The 23,833-nt window shown below is 38.5% G+C and overlaps 1 protein-coding gene across 2 annotated transcripts in view; it reads right to left on the reverse strand.

Moving 5' to 3' along the window:
* The window catches only part of CSNK2A2 (casein kinase 2 alpha 2), a 40,812-nt gene that overhangs the window by 10,745 nt on the left and 6,234 nt on the right, over nucleotides 1-23,833 (reverse strand). For both annotated transcript variants that reach the window (XM_044663094.1, XR_006505431.1), the window contains exons 3-8: nucleotides 20,252-20,353; nucleotides 18,005-18,055; nucleotides 5,813-5,872; nucleotides 1,677-1,760; nucleotides 617-727; nucleotides 264-365 (exon numbers count right to left, since the gene is read on the reverse strand). In XM_044663094.1, the coding sequence (XP_044519029.1) occupies nucleotides 264-365; nucleotides 617-727; nucleotides 1,677-1,760; nucleotides 5,813-5,872; nucleotides 18,005-18,055; nucleotides 20,252-20,353 (510 nt within the window). The remainder of the gene's footprint in view (nucleotides 1-263; nucleotides 366-616; nucleotides 728-1,676; nucleotides 1,761-5,812; nucleotides 5,873-18,004; nucleotides 18,056-20,251; nucleotides 20,354-23,833) is intronic.

The raw sequence follows: 23,833 nt of genomic DNA on the forward strand, positions 1-23,833 counted from the left end.
AGGTTCCTCCTCTGTGGACCTGCTATCAGGCTCTTGCTGCCTGACCTAGGGTGGCTGTAGGTTGGAATAGAAGGGAGCCAGCCAGACAGTGAGGAAGATCTGATTTTCAGTTCTGCCTCTGACAATCACTAGCTAGAGGCCCAGAGCAAATCCCCTCATCTCCCTCAGGAAGCCAGGCCACTCTCGATGGCAGAGCATTTCTTACTCTTTCCCCGCACACAGTAGGCTTTTCACTCCTGCTGGTTGCCCAGCGCCTTCCTCACCTGGTCGTAGTTGTCTTGGCCATGGAAGAAGGGCTCCTTTCGGAAGATCATGCTGGCCAGCATACAGCCTAAACTCCACATATCCAAGCTGTAGTCATACATCTGCAGAGACCAGGAAGGCCACAGTGAGGAAGGCTGGCAGGAATCCATCCCCCTCTCTCAGGCCGCTCTCCCAGCCTTCACTTTAACAACTCAGAGGCGATCTGAGCTCAGTCAACCAATCCAGAAGCAAAGACCGAAGGCAAGCAGTTCATAAGAAATAAAGACCATGGATTAACCCTCCCAAATGGACCCCAAACAGACAACTCTGTAAGAAGAGCCCTGGATCCTATTACCAGAGCCTATAGTGGTACCTGGTAGTCCACGAGGAGCTCTGGCCCTTTGAAGTACCTAGAGGCCACACGGACATTATACTCCTGAGCAGGATGGTAGAACTCAGCCAGACCCCAGTCTATTAGTCGAAGCTACAGAAAGGACAAGAGAAACACATCAAGAATGCTTTCGATTTCTACCCCTTAAAACAATGTCCCAACATAGTGGAACAGGTCACACTGATCACCATAAGTTTCTTTACAAGTACTCTACTTAGAATGCTATTAATTTTCATGAGTTATATGAATGGTCATATTTCTGGTGTGTCTGCTGCTTGCCAGGGTTCTTGAACTTACTCTAGCTTCTCTCATCTCCTGAGATTGTCCATTGTCTAATATAATACTAATGACCATCCCACTACCGTCACCTAACCTACAGACCACCAGTATAATGACAATAGGAGAAAACTAGATGCATTAAAAAAAAAAACATAAGTAGTCTGGTTTGACCTAAAGGTTTTAAAGATGGAACAGAACTTATCAACCACCTCTCCTCTGAAGAAACCCAACACAAAATACTGACTGATCATAAATGACAGGCTGAAATATTTAGGTAAAAATCTGTGGTGACCACTGCACCCTCTTTGAGTTCAAAACAATTTGGAGGGGCAGCTAGGTAGCTCAGTGAATAGAACCAGGCCTGGAGATGGAAGGTCCTGGGTTCAGATATGACCAACACTAGTTTGATTCTTTTTTTTTTTTTAATTCTTTATTTACTGTCTTAGAAATGACATTAAGTACCAGTTCCAAGACAGAAGAGTGGCAAGGGGAGGCAATGGGGGTTAAATGACTTGTCTAGGGTCACATAGCTAAGAAGTATCTGAGACTAGATTTGAATCAAGGATCTCCCATCTGCAGGTCTGGTTCTCTATCCACCAAGCTACCTAGCTGTCTCCTTAATATTGATTACAAGATAGCAAGAAAAAGATATTTTTTAAAAATTGGAAACCAGAATTGAGGTGAGAAAAGAAGAGAAACACCATAAACAAACAACCAAGGTTCTTAAGGGGCAACAGTCTTTTTTTAAGCATAAATTCATTACCTTTTTCTGTTGGTGATCAATCATAACATTGTGTGGTTTGACATCTCTGTGCATGATGCCCATGCTATGACAGTAATCCAGAGCCTGGAACAGAGAACACACATATGAATGTAGAAGACCCTCAACCCTCTGGTTAGCCTTTTTTATCTCTCTGCCCTAAGTACACAAAGCCAAGTACAGAGTACCATAACAAATTTGGATCAGTTGAGAATATTGATATCCTATCATGCAAGATGAGTCAGAGAATGGCAGCTTACACATCTCAGAAGCCTCACTCTTGAGGTGAGAGCAGTTTGTGGGGTAATGGGGAGGAAAAGCAACTCTAACCATGGAGAATTTAGGACTGAACAATGTCCTCCCACACAGATGATGGCACATATCTTGCATAGTACTAACTCTGGTCATAAATGTGCACTTCTTTCCAACCAACCCTGGCTTGACACAGTCTGATGTTTAGTTATATTCTTAAGGCACACATTATCATACATTATTGAGATTGAATTTTGATTCCCCTGCTGGCCTATATTTTCTATGAGGGCAGGGGCAATGTTTTTCATTTTATTAATTTGCTCAGAGTACAAAGTTCTCCTTAGACCTTTAATCTCCATCACTGGCAGAAATCTTTTCATCCAAACATAGGTTTAGAGTAGGAGGGAAACTTTGAGGCCATTTAGTTCAACCCTCCTTATATTACAGATGAAGAAATCAAGGACTAAGTTTCAGTGACTTGACCAAGGTCAAGGGGGTACTAAGCAGTCCTTAACCACAAAGGACAAATTAAAATGCTGAATTGTCAAAAGCTTAGCTATCAGGAAAAAAATTAAAGATAAACAACTATGCTTGCTTCTACTGAAATAAATCCCTTTGGGAACAGTAATGCTCACTAACTTATCACCCACTGGTTTTTCAACTACCAGCTTCCCCAAGCATTGTTTTTAAGCTGTGTTATTCTTTATAAACAGTAGACTCATTCCTAATTACAGTTCAAGTAGCCAGCCATGTGTACAAGGTCATGAGGTTAAGAAATCTGAGCTAAAGCACCTTTCTTGGCTTTGCCTTAGGCAGCCCGGGTAGGCTTCTAGCCTGACCTTCTGAAAATTGTTACCGTCTTCTTATAACCACCCTTAGAGCTGAAGGTGTTCATGATATTTTGATGATATTGCACTAGAAGGGAAAAAATGCTCTTGTAGAACCCATGTTTTGAGGAGACTATTGAAATAGAAAAACCTTAAAATTAAGGACTTCCAACATTTCTATGGCTTAGAGGCTATCTACATGGAAGCACTTTGATTTTTTTGTAAATGTACAGATAATTCTGTTTAGGAAGAGTATTTTGAAATCTCTCAGCATCTAGGAATTTGAGGCAGAACTGTTTTGTTTTTCATATGCAGATACACTCACTTCCACTCCCCAGCTAGTAAATGTCCCACTGTGTGCAGAAAACCCTGTACTCAGCAGAGAGTAGGGAAGGGAGGGAATCACCATCACCTGCTTAGTTATAGCAGTGGTACACTTCACTAGCAGTTTCATAGGCTAAACTGCCAATTTAAAAAATCCCTTTAGAGAGACATATTTTGCACTAGAGAAGTGTTACATTAGTGAGATTCCAATGTTTTACTGGAAAATATCTTACAAGATCAAGGCTCCAAAAACAAGGAATGTAGATTTGCATCAGGAAGTCAGATCTGAACAAACAACTCTCAGTGGCTTCAGTTTTCCCCCACCTGCAGGGTTATTTATTCCCACTCACCATCCCATGACTTTCCTCACTGAGATGTGATACAGAACGATAAATTTTTCTCAATGTCAGTCACTGATTCAATATAAAGTGATTATTACTTAAGTTAATATTACTTGGTTTTCCTGTTAGCCAGCTTTGCAAAACAAACAAACAAACAAAACATAACAAAAATTGATTAGGGACAAGTAGGGCTGGGATTTAAGACATGTTTTGTGAAGGCAACAAACAAACACACAATTAATTGTTCAGACATATTTCCTAGGCTTTGGATAAGGAATCAGTACTTAATGCCTTTAAATAACTTTATGACAGTCATCTCTTCCAGTTCCTAACCACTAAGAATGCAACCCTGGGTGTGTCTGCAGTTTATCTCATCAGCAGAAAGGGGCACCTTTACTGCTGAGCAGCCACTACCACTGAGCAGTTTAAAAAAAAAAAGATGGGAGCAAATATATATTGGCAAGAACTCTGGATTTAAAGTCAGAGGCCCTAGGTTCAAATCTCAGCTCTGGAGATCATAGATAAAAAGACTTGTGCAAAAATATTTATAGCCATACTTTTTGTGGTGGCAAAAAAAACTGGAAAACGAGGGTATGTCCTTCAATTGGGGAATGGCTGAACAAATTGTGGTATATGCTGGTGATCGAATTTATTATTCCTGTGCTCAAAGGGATAATAAACTGGAGGAATTCCATGTGAACTGGAAAGACCTCCAGGAATTGATGCAGAATGAAAGGAGCAGAGACAGAAGAACATTGTACACAGAGACTGATACATTGTGGTAAAATTGAATGTAATGGACTTCTGTACTAGCAGCAATGCAATGACCCAGGACAATTCTGAGGGATTTATGGAAAAAAACACTACCCACATTCAGAGGAAGAACTACAGGAGAAGAAACACAGAAGAAAAACAACTGCTTGAACACATGGGCTAATGCAGACATGGTTGGGGATGTAGACCCAAAAGGACCACACCAATGCAACTATCAATAATATGTAAATAACCAGTAGAAATGTGCGTGGGCTATTGGGGGGGGGGGGGGGTAAGGGGGAAGGGAGTGAAAGGGAAAGTAAAAACATGAATCATGTAACCATGGAAAATTTTTCTAAAAAATATTAAAATATTTAAATCAAATCTCAGCTCAGATACTTACTATTTGGGTGATCTGCTAAAAGTCAATCTCACTCTGAACACACCAGTTTCTCCTCTGAAAACAATATTAGACCCTGATGATCTCTTAAGATCCCCTTCCTAACCAAAATCCTAAGCTTCAAGATGCTAGCACTAAGGACCAGGTTCTAAGCACACAAATTCAAATGACCGTCCATTTTAAGGAGCAGCAGGTCTGCATTAGATTTGAAATGTAAACTTAGGTGCCAACTAATATTAGCAAATTTCTTCAATTTATTTGGAAATTTAAGATGGTAACTCATGAGGAATAAAGATTGGAACATACAGCCAATAAATAATGCTTGCCTGGTCATCTTTGAAACATCAATTTATTCATTACATGAATCATAAGAGGCACTAGAAATTTCACACTAATTCCTTTACAACTCCATTTTGGAAAAGTATTGAGAAAACATCAAAAACATCACACTTGAGTATCTACAATACTTCTGTCAAAACTGTTCAAGAGGATGCCCCTCCAAATGTTTAGTTTATGAATAAAACATTGATTAAGGAAAGAGTCCTTGCTTTGGGCCTGTCCACCAATTTAGGAAAATCTCAAGTATAGGCTACAAGATTACATTCATTTCAGAGCTATAGCTCCTCACAATTCTTTTTCTGGGGTTCTGTTTACATAATATTAACATTATTTCGTTCCGATAATTTTCTTCCACAATGACAATAACCCACTGGGCCTTAAATATTTTATTCTAAAACCTTTCTGGAATTCTCAGTATGCCTATTTATTTGGTGGCAAGGAACCATTGAATTCCTTTGTAAACTACAGAAGTATTGCAAAGGTTCCCAATGCCCATGGCTCTCAAGGGTCCAGTGTGCTTTACCAGTCCCTTCTGATGACAGATCAGGTTCAAATCACCAGTGCATTAGGGTAAAGCTATGGCCAAAAGTCTCATCCTAAAGAGGAACTAACTGGAGAAAAAAAAAAAAAATCAAAGGATCACAGAATGTTACAGAAAATAGGAAGTTTAAAATTTTAACTATCTTTTCTTATAAAACACAGTTAAACTGGACCCTTCCCCTGAAGCAATGGCTCAAACATCAATTTAAAAAGATTTTCTGAAAACTTGTCTAAAAACATATTCAGCTGGTATTTAAGAAATGTTCTGACTGCAGGTTCACCTGGTCAATCTTTTCGTTCAATGTATCAAATTCCCCAAAAAGTCTTTTTAAAAATTCCTGACTGTTTATCAACGTCACTTACCTTAAGTAGTTCATACATATAAAACCGGATATCAAAGTCTGTAAGGATCTGGTATAGTTGCTGAAATAAAGTATGGGGAAAAAAAAGTGTCAGTTTAATCATGACGCTGTTTTGTATTCCTTTGTTGCCTGTTATTTTCTAATTCAAATCTCTTTAGGGACGGCATCCCTAATAAGATTTATCACCAGAATCTAAAGAGGTTCCAGGGAAAGTTAGAAACCAATAGTGAAAAACTAATGTATTTCACAACTTTTTGAGAAGAGGGAGAGAATATAAAGTTCAGGGGAGAAAAATAAAATAAGCTACATAGGGTCATTTAGGACTCTGCCTTTTCTCTTTCTACCATCTTTTCCTTGTGAAACACAAAGGTAACTTGGGCCCCCCAAAACAACAGCTCAAAACACAATTTCAAGACAATTTTCTGAAACTTGTCTCAAAACATTCAGCTGGGATTTAAGAAATGTTTTGAGTAAAGACTCACCCATTCCATCTTCTCCTTCCCTGTATCAGTTCCCCCCTAAAAGTCTGTTAAAATTCCTGACTGTTTATGAATGCAGTCTTTCAACAAATGCAATGACCAGAAGCTGCCTTCCAAAAGACAATATTAAAAACCACACCTGCCACACCTCATTCTCCCAGTTACCAAACTAGCCCTATGTGGCACCACAACTCATTTAAGAAAATTCATAATGAGTTGCTAAGTTGATACTTAATTCTTGAAGACATCACTGGCTTACTTGGTACTGTTTTAACAAGCTGGGGAAATTATCTGAAGAAAGGATACAAAAAGTTGGGGCTGCTTTTGGGATTATGATAGATGAGGCACTGGAGTGGCAAGAGTCAAGTAAGGCACTCTTCTCTCCTACCCAAATCATTCTCTAGAGGGAAAGAGATGCTTAAGTGGCTGTTTTTAAGAACTGAAGTTGAATACAAGTATTCCAGGCAGAAAAGGGTTTCAAAAAGGAGGCTCCAGAAATATTAAATAGTCACAGGCTAATATGACATAAAAATGAAAATCATCCTAAGTGATGATCCATCTGACACACCTCTACCTACAACAGAAAATAAACTGATTCCAGGTTCCCAATGGGATTTTTAGTCCCTTAAATGCTGTGAGAGACCAGAGACAGCTGCAAATTTGATTCATTCTAGTCATTACATAACACTATTCTTTCTGCTATCTCATAACTCAAAATGAGACCATCCCTGAAAGAGCAGAGGGGCAGGCAGAAGAATACTTTTTTAGGCAGATAATGCGGCTTTGTTTCCCTTGTCTATACTATCTGTTAGAGGGGTGAGCTTTATTGAGAGGAAACCAAGTTTTTGCATTTACAATTGAAAAGCAAAAAAGGGTGCAAAATATTCATATAGCATTCAAAAATTGAAAGAAAACAGGTTCAGAAGGGGACCCAAATAAGGTAATTTTGCTACTGCCTTGTTAAATTTAACCTACATTTTAAAAAACAACGTAAGTTCAGTTTTTTATAAATCCTCTTTTTTGTTTTGTATACTGAAAGTGTTGATTAAGTTTGTAATGAAGCTTTAAAAAATGGAATTATTTCCTATGCTATTATTTCTCTTGGGCTTAGCATTTCACCTATTAACCTTGTTCTGCTCCATTCTTCACACAGAGGTATGCCATAGATCTTAAGAATTACATTAGCATCTATTTTCTCCAAAAATTCTCTACCAGACTTTATGCTAACAATCTCTCAATGTCTTTTTTTGTAAAATAAGAATATATTCCCTCAAAACTTAGTGAAATTTTTTTATTAAGGATAGTTGCTCATTGAAGAAAGACATGTTGGTTTCAAGAAAATTCTACTTGGAAGGAAATTCACCCATCAGTAAAGTGGAGGTGACTGTGGAACCTCTGCAGTCTTAGAGCTCTGCACCTCAGTAAAGCCTGAAGAAGCATAAAGTAGAAAGTACAAGGTTGTTACTACCTCTGCCTAAAACAACATAATACCAGTCCTTATTCCCAATCTGTCACTAAATGGTGGGATTCCAAATTTTTGCTCTTCCATTGAATCTTCTCATCAAGAATCTGGATAAACGGTATAAATCCTAAGATAAATGCCTCAGTCTGTCAATATATTATTTATCTCTATGCTAATTTGTTTTACTAAACACAGGGCAACAGCAATTTTGCTTATCCTCCATATAACAATATTAACACTAACATTTATATAGCACCTCTGATAGGCCAGGCATTATGTAAAGTCCTTTAAAAATATATCATTTGATCCTCACAACCTTGTGAGAGGGGCACTATTATTATCCTCATTTTACAGTTGAGTAAACTGAGGTAAGGAGAGGTTAGGTGATTTGCTCAGGGTCATACACTTAGAAAGCATTTGAGGCCTCATTTTTTCTGACTCTAGGCTTACACTCTATCCACTGTGCCACTCACTGCAGAAAGTATGTTTATAGAGTAGCAAATTCCTTAACTTAGTATTCAAACAAAGTTTTCTCAACCTACTCTTTGTCTTAAGTGAGCCTACCATACTCCTGTCGCATACTCCTGTAGGCTCAGTGTCCCCCCAAAACTCCCCGATTTCCTACCTCTGTCCCTTTTCCTCCTTTCCACAGAGTCATTTATCAAGGCCAATCTCCAATTTCAACATCCCAGCCAAATGCAGCCATAAGTCTTCTACCTTCACTTTGATCTGCTAAAGCACTTCATGTCCTACATCAGTGATCTGGCCTTCATTGTATACTAAGGTTTTCATGTATATACTGTCATGTCCCTAATGAGACAAGATTGAGCTCCCGAGTCTTGTCCCTCCCAGTGCCTCATACATCTTGGCAGCTTTTCTTGACACTGCTCTCTCCTGCTTCTCTTCTGTCTAACCAACCTTCTCAGGATCCATCACCAAGGTTCTATCCTGGGCCCTCTGATCTTCTCCCTCGTCACTCTTTTGCTTGGTATTCTCATCAGCTACCAGGGATTCACTTATCATCTCTACACAGAATGATTCTGAGATCGAGTCACCTAACCCTAACCCCTAGTCTTCTTATCACCAAGTGCTTAGTGGTTATCTTGAATTGGATGTCTTGAGGATCCCTGCAAACCTTCCCTCTAACTTTCCCATTACTGTTGAGGGTACCCAGTTTGTCAGGCTCACAACCTAGGTGTCATTCTCAAATGCTCATTCTCTCACCCCCTCACATCCAATCTGTTACCAAGTCTCAGTTAAATCTATCTCCAGGGGGCAGCTGGGTAGCTCAGTGGATTGAATCAGGCCTAGAGAAGGGAGGTCCTAGGTTCAAGTCCGGCCTCAGACACTTCCCAGCTGTGTGACCCTGGGCAAGTCACTTGACCACCATTGCCCACCCTTACCACTCTTCCACCTAGGAGCCAATACACAGAAGTTAAGGGTTAAAAAAAAAAAAAATCTATCTCCACCACCACTATCTCCTTGTCTCCTATCTCTCTACCATGCCCCTGGTGTAGGTCCTTGTGGCCTTATTCCTGGACTGCTGTGATAGCTTGCTGGTGGATCTGTCTGTCATGTCCACTTCATCTTCCACTCAGCTTCCTAAAATAAAGCTCAAATACCTCTTACCTTCCAGATCAAAGTCCATCATCTGTCCTCCTCCTACTTTCCCAGTCTTCTTACAGCTTAATTCCCTCTGTGTACTCCTTGATAGTGACATTGGCTTCTTTGCTGCTCCTCACAAGAGATAGTCCCCACTCCATGCGCTCTCATGGATTATTTCCCATGTGTGAAACTCTCTCTCTCTCTCTCTCCTTCCTTGGCTCTCCTAGTGTCCCATCCATATCTTGCAAGAAGCCTTTCCCAGCTCCCCTTCATCTAGTCTGCTTATTATCTCCAATTCATTCTGTTTAAATTGCACTTGTACATGGATACTTGCATGTTCTCGAGCTCCAAAAGAGCAAAGATTGCCTTCCACCTTTCTTTTTATCCATGCACTTGGTACAGTGCCTGGCATACAGTAGCAGTTCATAACATTTGCTGATGATAGTTGATGCTCACTGTTCAGTGGGTCATCAGAAATAATAGCATTCTATTCTATGGCCAATACCACATGATTAGAGAAGGAAACGAATTTTTAATTTTAGATTTAAGAAATTTAAATCTCTTCATTTTAAGAGATGACTGAAGATGAGAATGAAGGTAAAAAATACATGTAGGACAGACACTGCAGTCAGATAAAAGGGCCTGAAACTGAAAAGAAGCTAGACAGTAGGCTTTATTGCTTTTGGAGAAATTGCACTAGCTGAACCCTGAAATAAGTCTATTTTTAAATATACCACTATTCTTGTAGTTATGTTATATGACTGCAAGCAAATCACTGAAAAATGATTCTCCAACAATTATAAAATGGCAGTCATAAAAAAAGCAATGGAAAAACATCTTTTCTATAACTTATTACCAAAGATGAGTAACACATGAGAAATGGCATAATATACATTATCCAAGAGATATATTATTAGAAAAAGTGAGCCAGAAAGAGTAAAAAAGCAAGGATAACAGGACAGCCTGTGTACTACATGAGCACTCACAAGCTGTGAGACTTAATGAAAGCCCCAACCAAATTTAGTAGGTACCCCTTTTCCCCCAGAAGGTTTATTAAGAGAATACGGTCAAGAGATGCACAGGATGAGACTTTGTCGATGGGTTGCAATCTGTTCTGAGGGAAGGAGTAGTTATACCAATAATGTCACTGGACCTTTGAAGTCCAGAGAGTTTATCAGCTCTCAGCATTCCTAACTTTACATATCAAATGCCAGATAGTAATGGATACTCCGGAACAACAAAATAAATAACATACAATACTGTAGAAAGAATATTCATTTGTGGAGAGGAGAGATCTGTTTCTATTTGAGTTTGATACCACTCATCAAAAATAACTATCCTGGCCAAAACAAAGCCAGTTAAATTCCATCAAGATATAATTAGCAGAACCAGTGACTGACATTTTCCAGATTCGGAGCTAGCATATTTTAAGATTAATTTTGTACCAGTTATATTATGTATGTCACATTACCCTTCTGACAAACCAGTAGCCAAAAATCTTGCCTCGACATTGTAAGCAAGTGATTGTAAAACTCTAGAACTAGTCATCCATATCTGTAAATCTTTCCAAATGTTTAAACTTTCTTTGGAAGTTAATCACTGAGGGGCAGCTGGGTGGCTCAGTAAATTGAGAGCCAGATCTAGAGATGGGAGGTCCTAGGTTCAAATCCAGCCTCAGACACTTCCTCTGTGATCTTGGTCAGGTCACTTAACTCCCACTGCCTAGCCCTTGCTGCTCTTCTGTCTTGGAACCAGTATACTGTATTGATTGCAAGATGGAAAGTAAGGTTTTAAAAAAAAAGTTAATCTGTTCTAGTTTGGTGAAGGATTTGAGGGAAAGCCATATTGCTCTCAGCAAATTTGCCCTACAATTTTATTTCTATCAAAACAAACATGTAATGGAAGGCTCTAGGAAGGGTTCCTGTCCACATAAGATATACAGGCAGTCCCTGGGTCGAACCTTCCCCTGGGTCAGGGCTCATCACAACACAAGCTCATCAACCTTCTCCAGAGCTACAACCTGCAGTAACCACATTCTGGAACCAATTTGGGAACACCTGACAAATGTACCAGAAATGAAGGCAGGCAAAGGATCCTCCTATACATACAAAGATGCGAATCCTGGGCAAGTCAGACCTGGATACACACCCAGGTAGGTAAAATATCCTTTTGGTGCCCACTGGATGCACCTTAGGAGGTAAATTCTCATTCACCAGCCTCCATCAATTACCCAAAGGACTTTCTTCTCCTATAAATATTAAGTAAAATGTTTCAAACAACTTCAGCATAATCTGCACAATACATTTAGATTTCAAAAAAGTAATATTAAATAAAACAAAACCTCATAATTTCTCTAATTCCTCTGCCTTTTCAGATAAGGATAATTCCAAACAGAAAAAGGAAATAGTAAAAAGATTATGGAAAACCAAATATATGTATCATCTCATACATGGTCTTTGTTACTACAAATATAGTTCTGTACCCTTAGAAGTTTTAATTAGGAAAACTGATCTGTCATCACTAAACAGGGAGTTCCCAAAGTTGTCCCATTCTTTTAATTAGCTGTGAGGGAGCACTTATCAAACTCGCACAAAAGGAGTTGAAACAATGGTAAAGCCCTTGGTGGAGACATAGTAAAGTTTCATTGAAATTTCAGAAGGCAAGGGCTTGTCTCAAACAAAACATTGTGCTTTATTTAAGAAAGGCATTACCAAAGGAGAGAAATTAAAAAACAGGATATAAAATTGGATATATTCTCTTTACAGGTCAAAATTGTTTTTGGCATTTTTCTTAGAAAGTCTGGGAAATATATTGATCCAAATATAGGTCACACTTCCTCCACTTAAATCTAGTTTGTATATGTGACCTACCAATGTGATCTTATGCAACTGAAAATGACAGTTGATTCTCAAAGCTACCTGTACTGAAAATGGAAAGAGAAGTAGCGATTTAAGAATAGAACTTTATTTGAATGGGGAAAAAAACGTAAAAAACTTAGGTGGTAGTTTTGTATTTTTCAAAGTATGTCCATCTATCACCTATCCAACGTGCCTCATTTATCGAACATGCCTCATTTTAGAGGCAGAGAAATCAGGTCTACCCAGCCTAACAAGTGTTATGGGGAGTGAGAAGACACAGGTTAAGTCTTCCTATTGGTCTCTGGGTTTGTTTTTTTTTTAACCCTTGTACTTTGGTGTATTGTCTCATAGGTGGAAGATTGGTAAGGGTGGGCAATGGGGGTCAAGTGACTTGCCCAGGGTCACACAGCTGGGAAGTGTCTGAGGCCGGATTTGAACCTAGGACCTCCTGTCTCTAGGCCTGGCTCTCACTCCACTGAGCTACCCAGCTGCCCCCAGGTCTCTGGGTTTTATGTGTAGTGAAAGGGTAAGATGAGAGTGTGAGAGAGAGAGAGAGAGAGAGAGAGAGAGAGAGAGAGAGAGAGAGAGAGAAACGTGGATACAGAATTTGACTGTTTGGTTTGGAAGCCTAGCTCTTCTATTTACAAGATGAATGACCTTAAACAAATTGTTACTCCTATCTTAGCCAGTTTCCTCCCATGTAAAAAGAAAGACTAAAACTAGAGCTTATTTCTCTTAGGGTCCAACTTTCACCAAGAAATCACTCATCTTAGTAGCCCCTTTAAGATTTGCCAAGTTCTTTCCACACAGCCCTGTGAGGCAGGTAGAGACATGTACTGCCCAAATTTTACAGATGAAGAAACTATGTTTTAACATTAGGTTACTTGCCAATAGTCACAATTAAACCTCTGGGAAGGGTCACCTCCTGATGTCTTGACTTCTCAGTCTGGCATCCTGCCCCCTAGGCCACATTAACTCTACATCTGATATTATACAGAGGTGCCACCAAAAGTTCTGTACTACTTTTCTTACCATTATCAAATACTAGCTTTTCCCATACCACATTTATTTCAGAGGCTCACTAATGCTAGGGTCTCCTTGGAAGCCATGATTGACCCCCAGAGGATCCTCAACAAATGCCAAGTTTTCCCATCTATAACCCTGGTTTAAATCTTCAGATGGGAGAAATCTTGATTTGATCCATACTCATCCTCAGGAGGTTCCCTCAATCAGAAATGCAAGCCCAGAATGGCCATGGAATAGACTAAGTTTAGGAGTTTTTCTCAGCCACTGTTCTGTGTTTACTCACTGGCAAATTCACAAACATTACATAGCACACAAGTGCATGCACACACACACACACACCCCACACACCCCCATGGTCCTTGGGAGAATTGGAATACAGTAGAATTGCAGTTGGAATTGTTATATTTCACACATATATAGTCCAAAGAACCAAAGTAACTCTCTGGTCAATATTTCCGCTAACATGAGTGTCCAAATGTAAAGTCTTCACCCATCCATCTTAATAATCTTAAATCGAAATGTTTCTTGGTTTAATGACAAAGATTAAGAAATTTTAGATTATACAACCTGGAATCTTGACCACGCTTTTGGAGTATAACTAGTTAATATAAAACTAAAATAAATCAGATCTACTACAAAATAACCTCAGAATGTCTCTTTTCCTTGAAGTCCTTTAAAGAAATCATAAGAGTAACACTATAGCTATATCTTGAAAACCTGTTATTAATTTGTTCTACACTTGGGCTAACTTTATTCAAATCATTGTGGTTTATCATAAGCTACATAAAAGACCTGACTGGGATGTAAAGCTGCCGTGTGTCCTAGGCACCAACAGTGAGTGAAAGCAGCATGAAAACCACTTAATTCAGTGGGCCCATTATGCGACACTGTCACCCTTAGGACGAAGCTCCTTCACATCCCAATGAAAGCTCTCAAATTATTTTTATATCGATCTCCTCTTGTCAAATTTCTCAAAGACAATGGAAAAATGACTGACCAGCACTCCCACAATCTCTTCATAAAAAACCTTTTTATATCTAATAATAAAAACCAGAGTTTTATTTTCTCTTCTTAAGACTATTAAATAACCCTAAGTCCCTGACATATTTTCTGTTCTTTCACTGCTTGTTTTCTGAGCCTTCCTAACAGTCTTTCTACTTTTTTCAAACTCAATAAGAGTTTAATAATTATTAAAATTGGGAGAAGTACTTCCCAAACCTAGCTTATTTAAATTCATTTCAATAATTTTGCTACTTATCGTACCCAATGCCATAAAAATGCTGACACATTGTCTTTAGCCCTCAGGTCTTTTTCTTTCATAAGTCTAGGCATAAGCCAAAATATCCCATGCCTTTATTGTTAGGCTTTGGTCCTTACTATCTGTGTTTTCTCCTAATTTTATCCTATACTTTAGTTGGACAGTTTCCCCAAATTCATTTTTAGTCTTGCCTTCCAAAATATTAAGAAGCCAACGTAATAATGTTAATGACATGTTCTGGCTTCCAGATCATCAGTAAAGACACTGAAAATAATTGTCTATGAAAATTAACCCTGCAGGACCACCTGATGTATGTCCCCTCAAGCTGACAGTGCAACGCTGGTAGTTTTCAGATGCAGATTTTAAACAAATTGTTTAACCACTTAAGAATGGGGCAAAATCAGATCTGACAGACCATCACTAGGAGTTTCCTAGGTGATAATCAGCACTAAAAGAAAAATTAGTTTGTAAACATTAATAATCTATATGCTTAATTATAAATAGATTATAGTCATCTTCCAAAGGTTCTCATGTGAAATGAATTTTAACCTGTTTTCTTTAATGAAACCAACTTAAACCTTGCTGAAATTAATTGTTTAAATATGATTTGAGAGTAGGAAGAAAGAAGAAAACACCACTTCACCCTAAAGGTAAAGAATCCCTAGGTCTATAGTTTCTTAAGTCTTCTGTTAAGAGGAAGCTATGAAATCTCATAGCATCCAGAAGAAAGGTAGCCATGTGTCTTAGAAGTCCTCAGCTAATTAATTATCTTGTCACCTTGAAAGAACTGGGTGATTTATAAGCCACAAAATTCTGAGGTGAACATTTCATCTGCCAGATGAACAAGATCCCACTAAGTAGCCACAGACAGTTGTTTGTGGCATCTTAATAATGGAAGATTGCAGTACAAAATCCCTATTAGGTCCATCTTTTAAATGTCTTCAATAAAAGGCTTAGTATCACTAAATGGATATATGTATACACAAACACTGAATAGATAATGAACTGAACTCAAGATTAAATGGGAGAAAAATGGGCTAGATTGTCTTTGGGAAGTTCTACAATGTTTATATTGACCCCAACCTTCTTTCTGGAAAAAAAAATATTATTTCTAAGATCAATATTTTTCTAGTAATGAGATATATTTAGGAGTAAATGGAATAGGCGCAGTTATGTGACTCAGTGGACTGAATCAGGCTTGTATTGATTCTAAGATGGAAGGTAAGGGTTAAAAAAACTCAATAACCTTCTTCCAGTGATGATATATATTTAAGAGTAACTGGAGAGTCAAGCCTAGAGACAGGACTTAGTTCACATCTGGCCTCAGACACCTTCCTAGCTATATGACCCCAAGCAAGTCACTTAATCCCAATTGCCTAGCCCTTACTGCTCTTCCTCCTTGCAACCAATACTTTATTATAAGGGTTTAAAAAAAAAAAAAAGCAAATGGATTATCACAGTTTAAAATTTTACAGCTGCAAGTCAACCAAGAGGCCATTGTCTTTTATTTGGTGGGCATTAAGCAGTCTGCTACAAATTATCAACAAAAAATTACACAGGAGAAGTATTAAGGCTAAGAACCAGAAAATGAGGTGGCGTAGTCATGGAGCAGGAGAGAAAATCCAAGTCTTAACTGGCAGCTGACCCAGCATGATCTAGGCAATCTTACAAGACCTCAGAAAATGCTTCCATTATGTCAGGTGGAGCCCCTCTAAAAATCTTGTATGAAAATATGGTTGATGATTGTCACAGCACCTGACATGGTATGACCTGGCTGAGATCTGCATCACCACAGCATCCACCTAGTGGAAATAAGAAAGCTCAAGGGCCTGAAGCAACAATTAAGACTTGTTCTTTCATATTTCCACTCACATAATGTCAAAAACTTCCAGAAACCTGAGTTATTCATATTGTAAAATGGGGTCAACCATAAATCAGTAAGAAAGATTCCTCTAAGGAAGAAAGGGGAAGGTATAGCAGGGAGCCCATTACTTTGGCGGAAATGTTTACTACTGATCGTTTCACATTTACAAAATAAGCATAAACGGAAAAAGTTACATTGTATATTATATGAAACTTTTTAAAAAGGTCAATATGTGGGGGTAGTTAGGTGGCTCAGTGGATAGTCAGGTCTAGAGTGGGGGAATCTGGTTTCAAATCTGGCCTCAGACAATTCCTAGCTGTGTAACCCCAAACAAGTCAACCCCAATTGCTAAGCCCTTACCACTCTTCTACCTTGGAATCTATATTTAGTATTGATTCTAAGACAGAAAGTAAGGTTTGCTTGTTTTAAGGTTACTATGCGGGGGGGGTTCTTTACTTTTTATTATTCTTAACTCACCTTATAGAAATGAATATACTAAGGAAAATTTAATGAAAAGGCTAAATTCTTCTATTCCAACTAGAAATCAACATTTCCAATAAATACGAAGGTCTTTCTTAGTCCTCTTTTCAATTATGACAACTACAACAAAACTGAACCCTCGTATTCATGATTAGCAAAGTAAACTTGTTTTAATCACTTATAATTTTTGCCATTTACCTCTAAAAACTGAGGCTTCCTCCTTGCCCCCAAGAGTAACCCAGAGTTCTAGTCTGCTCCAGACTTGTGATTTCATGGGCTTAAACAAGTCTCCTGTGTAGAAACTCCCAAGCTAATGCAAATCAGCAAACTAGATCTGAGAGTGGTCTGGGGCACTGTGAAGTACGTGTCCATCAGAAGCAGGCCACAGATCCAGGCCCTGATTTCTCTATGCCATACTGTCTTAATAACAGTTGATTATACAAAATGTCATCACCAAGAGACATGTGTTTCACGTAGCACTTCCATATTCTTGTCTAAACACACAACAGCAGGGTTTTAGAGTCTGAATGAACCCCACAGCCCATCAACATAAAAATTTCTTAACTTCCAAAAGTTTAAAATTGGGGCCTAAAGGAAGACATTCTAAATATACACACATATAAATAAATGTATAAGTAACCCTTGAAGTTCAAAACATAATATATTCTTTCTAATAAAAAATGAGCTCTGTCAGTCTTTTTGTTATCATCATATCAAACTAGCCCCGCAGGACTTCAGTACAAATCAAAGCTGCATCTCTATCAACAACTTGGCCAGAAATAGACCACCAGAGCAGAGGGATTATCTTAGACTGAAGACACAGCAAAGCAGGCAGTGCTATATTAAGAGAGTGGGAGGGGTGTGTGTAATTTTGTGAAATGTAATAACCCTTCTCATTTTTCTGCATCTTAACTACTTTCAGTGGTTACCAGAAGGAACAATTGGCCTATTTCTGGTTTATTTGTTACCTCATGATGCCCCTGATCTGTTAGTCAGATAATCACAAAATGTGGCAATCCATTGATTTTATTATTTCCTACTATTCTCATTCCAGTATTTCCAACATTTCTTATATTTTCACATATCTAAAATCCTTCTCTCTTAACTTGCATTCCTAAGAGATAACAAAGTATACATACAGATATTTAGAGATATACTCACCTTAAAATCAGTATTATTGATGTATTCAAACACCAAAGCTGGAGTCTTTGACTGTAAGAGATAAAAGTGATTAAAAAAAAAAAAGATACAGTTTGTTTTTGCTAAATACCCCCAAGTTCCCACTTAGATTCAAAATAGCAATGCTTTGGAATCTTAATGAAGAGTTCATGCTATCAAGTTTTGGTTTAACAATTCTGATCAGAAACTGGACTTAGTTGGTCCAGAATGTACAAAGCTATATAAAACCAATGTGATTTGCCTTTTGGGCCTAATTATCAATAGGCATGGCCCATTAGACTAGAAATTTCACTTCTGGGCATTACCACCTGGTGGCCACAAATGGTATTCTAAATGTTATATGTTGGTCTATTCAAAATAAATCAAAGAAGCTGACAGAATTATTTAGGATTTTGTCTAAAAAGTGTTTAGTTGGTTAAAGCAGAAAATTATACCCTTGGCTGAGAGACGCTAGATTTTGGATATACTGGACTTCATATGGCACAAAAGATGTATTCCTAAAAAGCTGTGTATAAATCATTTACCTGTAAGTGTTATACTGCATCTAGTTAAAAGAAATCTTGAGAATTCGTGTGTAAAACAAGTAAGCAGCAAAAATCTCTTGTCTACATCCTGATGTTCATATGCCAGATTTGTTCATAGTAAAGTATGGTCAACTGAGGTCAAGTTATTTTTCAATAGAAGGAAAAAAACAGAGTTTGTAGTTTAGAGGGAGAGAAGAAAAGAAGGTAGTCATGAGAAGCTTTAAAGCCTGTGTTTTACCTAGACAGAATGGGGAGCAGGCAGCTAGGGATTTTGACTACCTGAGTCCAGAAGAAACCCCAGTCTGTATTACCCTTTAACCAGTCCAACAAACAGTGGTAGCAAAAAGTAACAGAGTCGGATTCACCACCTCCACCCTCATCATCATCAAGATGAGCTAAAGAGTCTAGCTCTTCTTTTCCATCACCTGGAGGCTCTGGGACTTTCTTAGCTATCTGAATTGCAATGGTCAGGAGCTACAGGGCCCAAAGGAAGCATGCTTCCTGGGCAATCAGGAATATCCTGAGGATCCTGTTTACCTCTCAGTTAAGCCCATGGTAATGGCCCCTATTAAGGATGAACAGCATGCAAGTATACTCTCTGGCATTACACACATGGTTAAGAGCTACTAAGGTGTATCCACAGGGAAATGAAATAATGTATAAGATGGCTCACTAGGAAAATTAATTTTATTTAAATCCACAGTGTGTGTCTATGTAATAAGACAACCCTGAAGAAGGTAATGATTTCTGAGAAGTATTAGAATTAGGCACTAATAGTGACCGTTCTCTCAGGGAGACAGCTCTAACTAAAACAATCCCAGGTATACATGCTGCCATTTTAATTCTCTAAGCTCCAAGAAGGCAGGTACCACATTTTATTTAATGTCTGTATCTTCCTAACACCCAAGCACAGTGCTCTATACACAAGAGGCAAAAATCACGAATGTTTACTGGATTAAATTAGGCTTATCTTAGCAATTTTCTCAGTCCTTTAAGAAAAAATGAACAGACTCCTTAACTTGTTTAGTACACACTACAGATGAAGACTAGTAAATTTCTTCAAAGGAAATTAGATTATTATGGAAAAAGAGAAAGCAATTAGGGGTACCTGGGGAGAAATAGTAAAGAAAAAAAGAGGAAGAAATGAGATGGAGAAAAGTGGGGGTAGGGGGGTGGCTTTTTCAACCTGAACCAGTCAGTCAAAAACATTCAAAGTAGTTATTTCACTAAAGAAATTAATTCAGCTGCATCAATATCAAATCTAAAATAATTTTTAAAAAACCCTTGGGAATTTTCAGTAAGTATCTCAATTTAATCTATAAAACACATAAACCCTGAAATATTTGCAATACGGTTATAGGAGTAAATCTTTAGTATGAAGGACAGTGGTAGTATTTTTCACTTAAAGGTCTTTTTAAAACAACCATGGTCTATGGAATTCTAGAATTATAAGAAATATTAATGATAGGTGGTATTGTGAATGGTCACAATTCTGCCTGGATTAAAAAGTCATGAAACAGGTTAGCCTGATCAGCTTCCTCAATAAAAGATATCTTACCACTGCAATGTTTTCTTTGGTTTTTAAAATAACCACAATGGTAGGCTGGAAGACACCACTGAGGCAGAAGAAAGAGCATGGCTACAACCATAGTTGAAATACATTTCACTAACCTAGCAGGGACCCCAAAGCCCCTCAGGCACTTACCACCGGGTCTTTCACAGTGTCAATGAGCTTAATGATATTTGTTCCACCTCGAAGATTTTCCAGAATCTTAACCTCTCGTTTTATCTTCTTTTTCTTCACTGGCTTAAATACATAAGAGCAATTAGAAGTGAGACTCCTTTTGAAGTTAACTCTGGTTCACTTGTATCCTACACAAGAAGGCTGTGAAAAAATGTTTATCTAAACTTGAAGAAGGTAGGAGATCAAATAGCTGAACCCATGAGAGTGAGTTTAAATTCAAGGCCTTTGCAACCCAGGATCATAGATGCCAAAACCCCTTAAACTCATCCTGTTCAGGTCAATTTTCAGATTGATCTCCCTATCTTGTGGGAAAATCTTCACATCTCTACAAGTATGAACTAGCAGCTGTACATCTAGTCGTTGTACAGATCCCCCCCAAACTGGAAAAAAAAAAAAGAAAAGGGGGAGGTAAGCCACCTGTTCTTGCACTGGCTTTTATACATGAGTATTTCATCTTCCAGTCAGTGAGATTTATCCATTGCAATCCAATGTTAAACTTGGGCGAGTCTCAGCTGCTGGCTCTCATTTTTGACTATGGCCAGTCCCTTGGACTTCAGATAAGATCTGAAGTCAGCAGCAAACCTGGTAAGCTCTTATACTGGATTCCATTCTAAAGAAACAGATGGTGGATCAGCAAAAAAGAGATCAGCTTTTGCTATGACACTGACTGAAAACCTCTTCACATTTAGGATTCAGCAGGAAGCTGCCAGCTGAGGGTTGCACTGATTCAAAAGGATGAAAGTCAAGACAAGCATTATTCCTGCTACACTTTCCCTTTTTTGGTGAGTGACAGATAAGGTCCCAGAACAACATGTTAAACATGACTACAGAGTGCAGAACACATCTCGAGCAAGAGCACATTCTCTACATGTGGCAGAAGAATATTTTCCAAAGATGTGTCTGTGGGAACAACCAGCTAAGAAAGAGACATCCATCCACCATCCATACATCTGTGCAGGCAAACAGAAAGTGATGCCAACTGGCTGGCCACAATGCTTCAAAAATTTGACTAAAATACTCTGATCAGTGAATTCAGTATACATACAAAGACACACATGCCAATTACATGCACCTCCTGAAGGAATGTTCACAGAGCTAGAAAGGACCTCAAAGTCCACGTGGTCTACCCCTGCTATCCCCTCATTTTACAGATCAGGAAACCTAGGCCCAGGGAAGTTAAATGACTCATTCATGGTCACACCAGGAAAAAAGGATTAGAAGCAGGACCTGAACCTGGATCCTCCAACTCCTGAGGGCCAGTGCTCTCTCCTTTTACTAAACTGACAAAAAATTCACAATAGCACCCCTCCCCCACTCCCCTCAGACAGTCAGAGAAGCATCTGCCCCCAGGGAACAGAGTTTCAATGAAAAAGAGCTCCTCCCTACAAAGGCAGAGAAGACCCAAAGACCAACAGAAAGGGGCCTTCGGCCTATAAATTATTCAGCAAATGCTAACACAACAAGCAATGCTTTTCAAAGGAAAGCAACTCATGGAATAGTCATATGGTAGTTGTAAACAGCAAGGAGCTTCCCTGAAATAATAGTAAAGAAAAAAAAAAAAAGATCTTTGCATATACCTTGCCAGTCTATAATATCCATAAGAGAAATTCTATGCCAGTCATAGAGAATGGTCCACTGAATGAGATGTTTCAATAAGGCATAGAAATAAAAATATTGATAATGTGAATCAGATATTCTGAGAGTCCGGGGGTCACTCTGAGATAGTCTTTGTAAAATCACCTCCAAAACCCTCAATTGCTTCACAAATACTAGCTATTATTCCATTAGTTAACAACATTTAAGGCAGATATATGGCCCCTTGGATGTACTAGTTAAGATGAACAAAAATGGTCCTTTTCCACCCAAAGACTGTCCATGATATGAGTAAACCTATTCACTTGCTTGGCATCTCACTTTCAACTACTGATAACTGGGAATGCCAGTTCATACCAGGAAAGCCTGGTGCACAAGGACAGGGCTGAATTACCTTGGGTAATTACCTTGGCTTTGCTCCTTCCCTGTCATGTAGTCCAAACTAAAAGCCCTTAAACCCAAAGGCAAGTACCCTGAGAATGCAGGTACCTAATTTTTGGCCTGAATTAAGTTGTGACTCCATCTAATCTTTGCTCAGCCCTTTAAACCTGGGAGATGTTCCAGTAGCCAAACCACAAATGAGCTCCTTGGGAATGGTAACTTTAATTTTCCAAATGGAATTGGAGAGCATGACCATAGAAGAAAGTTAATGATTTTGCATTTCATTATTTTATAGGTCTTATAATGGAGCAGAGGGAGCTATAAAATTACTTTTTTCCAACTCCATATCAATGAAAGACCCTGATCTGAGAAGGCACTACATAGAAGAGATGAGTTATTTATTTTTTGCTGGTATAAGAATTCTTCTTGCCAGGACTCAACAAACCAATATATATCACTCTAGTCATTTAAAATTGACACCACATACAATGGCTTCCATGATGATCTCCTATTACTTTTGGAAAAAACATTCGTTTTTAAGCTTTGTTATTCCATGTTTGAATTTAGCTCACAGAAGCCCTGTGTTTAGAAAGTTTGAACCAAATCAGCCGGGCTATTTTGATATACTATTGTATTTTCTTTACTTAAATGTTAGTGAATAAAACTGCAAACATAACTCAAAAGTATCCAAATTTGAGAACTTAAAACACTGAATCTGGCTACGTAAAAAAAAAACAATATATAGAACTAAGCTGCTTTAAGTACAATATGCTTAAAGAAAATACTTAATGCAGAGTTTAAACTTTGTGGGAAAACTTTGAAAATGAGGAGGAAAAAAAGTTTCCTTTTTCCATCTACCTGTCTACCCCAGAGTGTTACAACCATCGAACCCAACTAATTCTCATAGGGTAGCCAAAGGACAGCAGGACTCCTCTAGCTCTTTCCTACCCCAATGTGAGGTTAAACATTTTAAATGAAAACTGAGACCTAACAAGTAACCAAACCCAAATTTAATGATAGGCTCTTAAGAAATGCAAAAGTTGAAATTCTTCAAGCAATACCAAGTAATTAATGCTGTCTGACAAATTTAAATTGACTGGACACATTAACAGAGTTGAAACCTATGACCTTTCTTTTTGCATTACTTAGACTGGCAAGAAAACCTTACGCGATATAAGCCCTACTCTGTTCTAGTCTTCTTTCCAATACCTGCACTCTCATTCTAGTCACACCTGGTCTGCTACTAGCCTTCTCTGTACAAGACAAGCCAGTTCCTGCCTGAATCTTTGCACTTGCTGTCCCCCATATTTGGAATGTGCACAACCTTAGATTCCCTGGGTAACGGAATTGGTCAGTCATCACTGCTCTTGTTCCTTGGCTCTCTAGAAATTACTTTGTATTACTTGATCTATACTTTGTATTTCCTTCTCTGGCATACTCTTGCATCCTCCTGGTGAAACACAATCTGTTTGAAGGCAGGGACTGTTTCAGTTTTGCCCTTATAACCCTAACACCCAATGGTGCAGTATACACACTATGATCTAAACCAAAAGGACCTACTTACTCTGT

Source organism: Gracilinanus agilis, chromosome 2 (genome assembly GCF_016433145.1).
Source record: "Gracilinanus agilis isolate LMUSP501 chromosome 2, AgileGrace, whole genome shotgun sequence".
In the NCBI taxonomy this organism is placed as follows: domain Eukaryota; kingdom Metazoa; phylum Chordata; class Mammalia; order Didelphimorphia; family Didelphidae; genus Gracilinanus; species Gracilinanus agilis.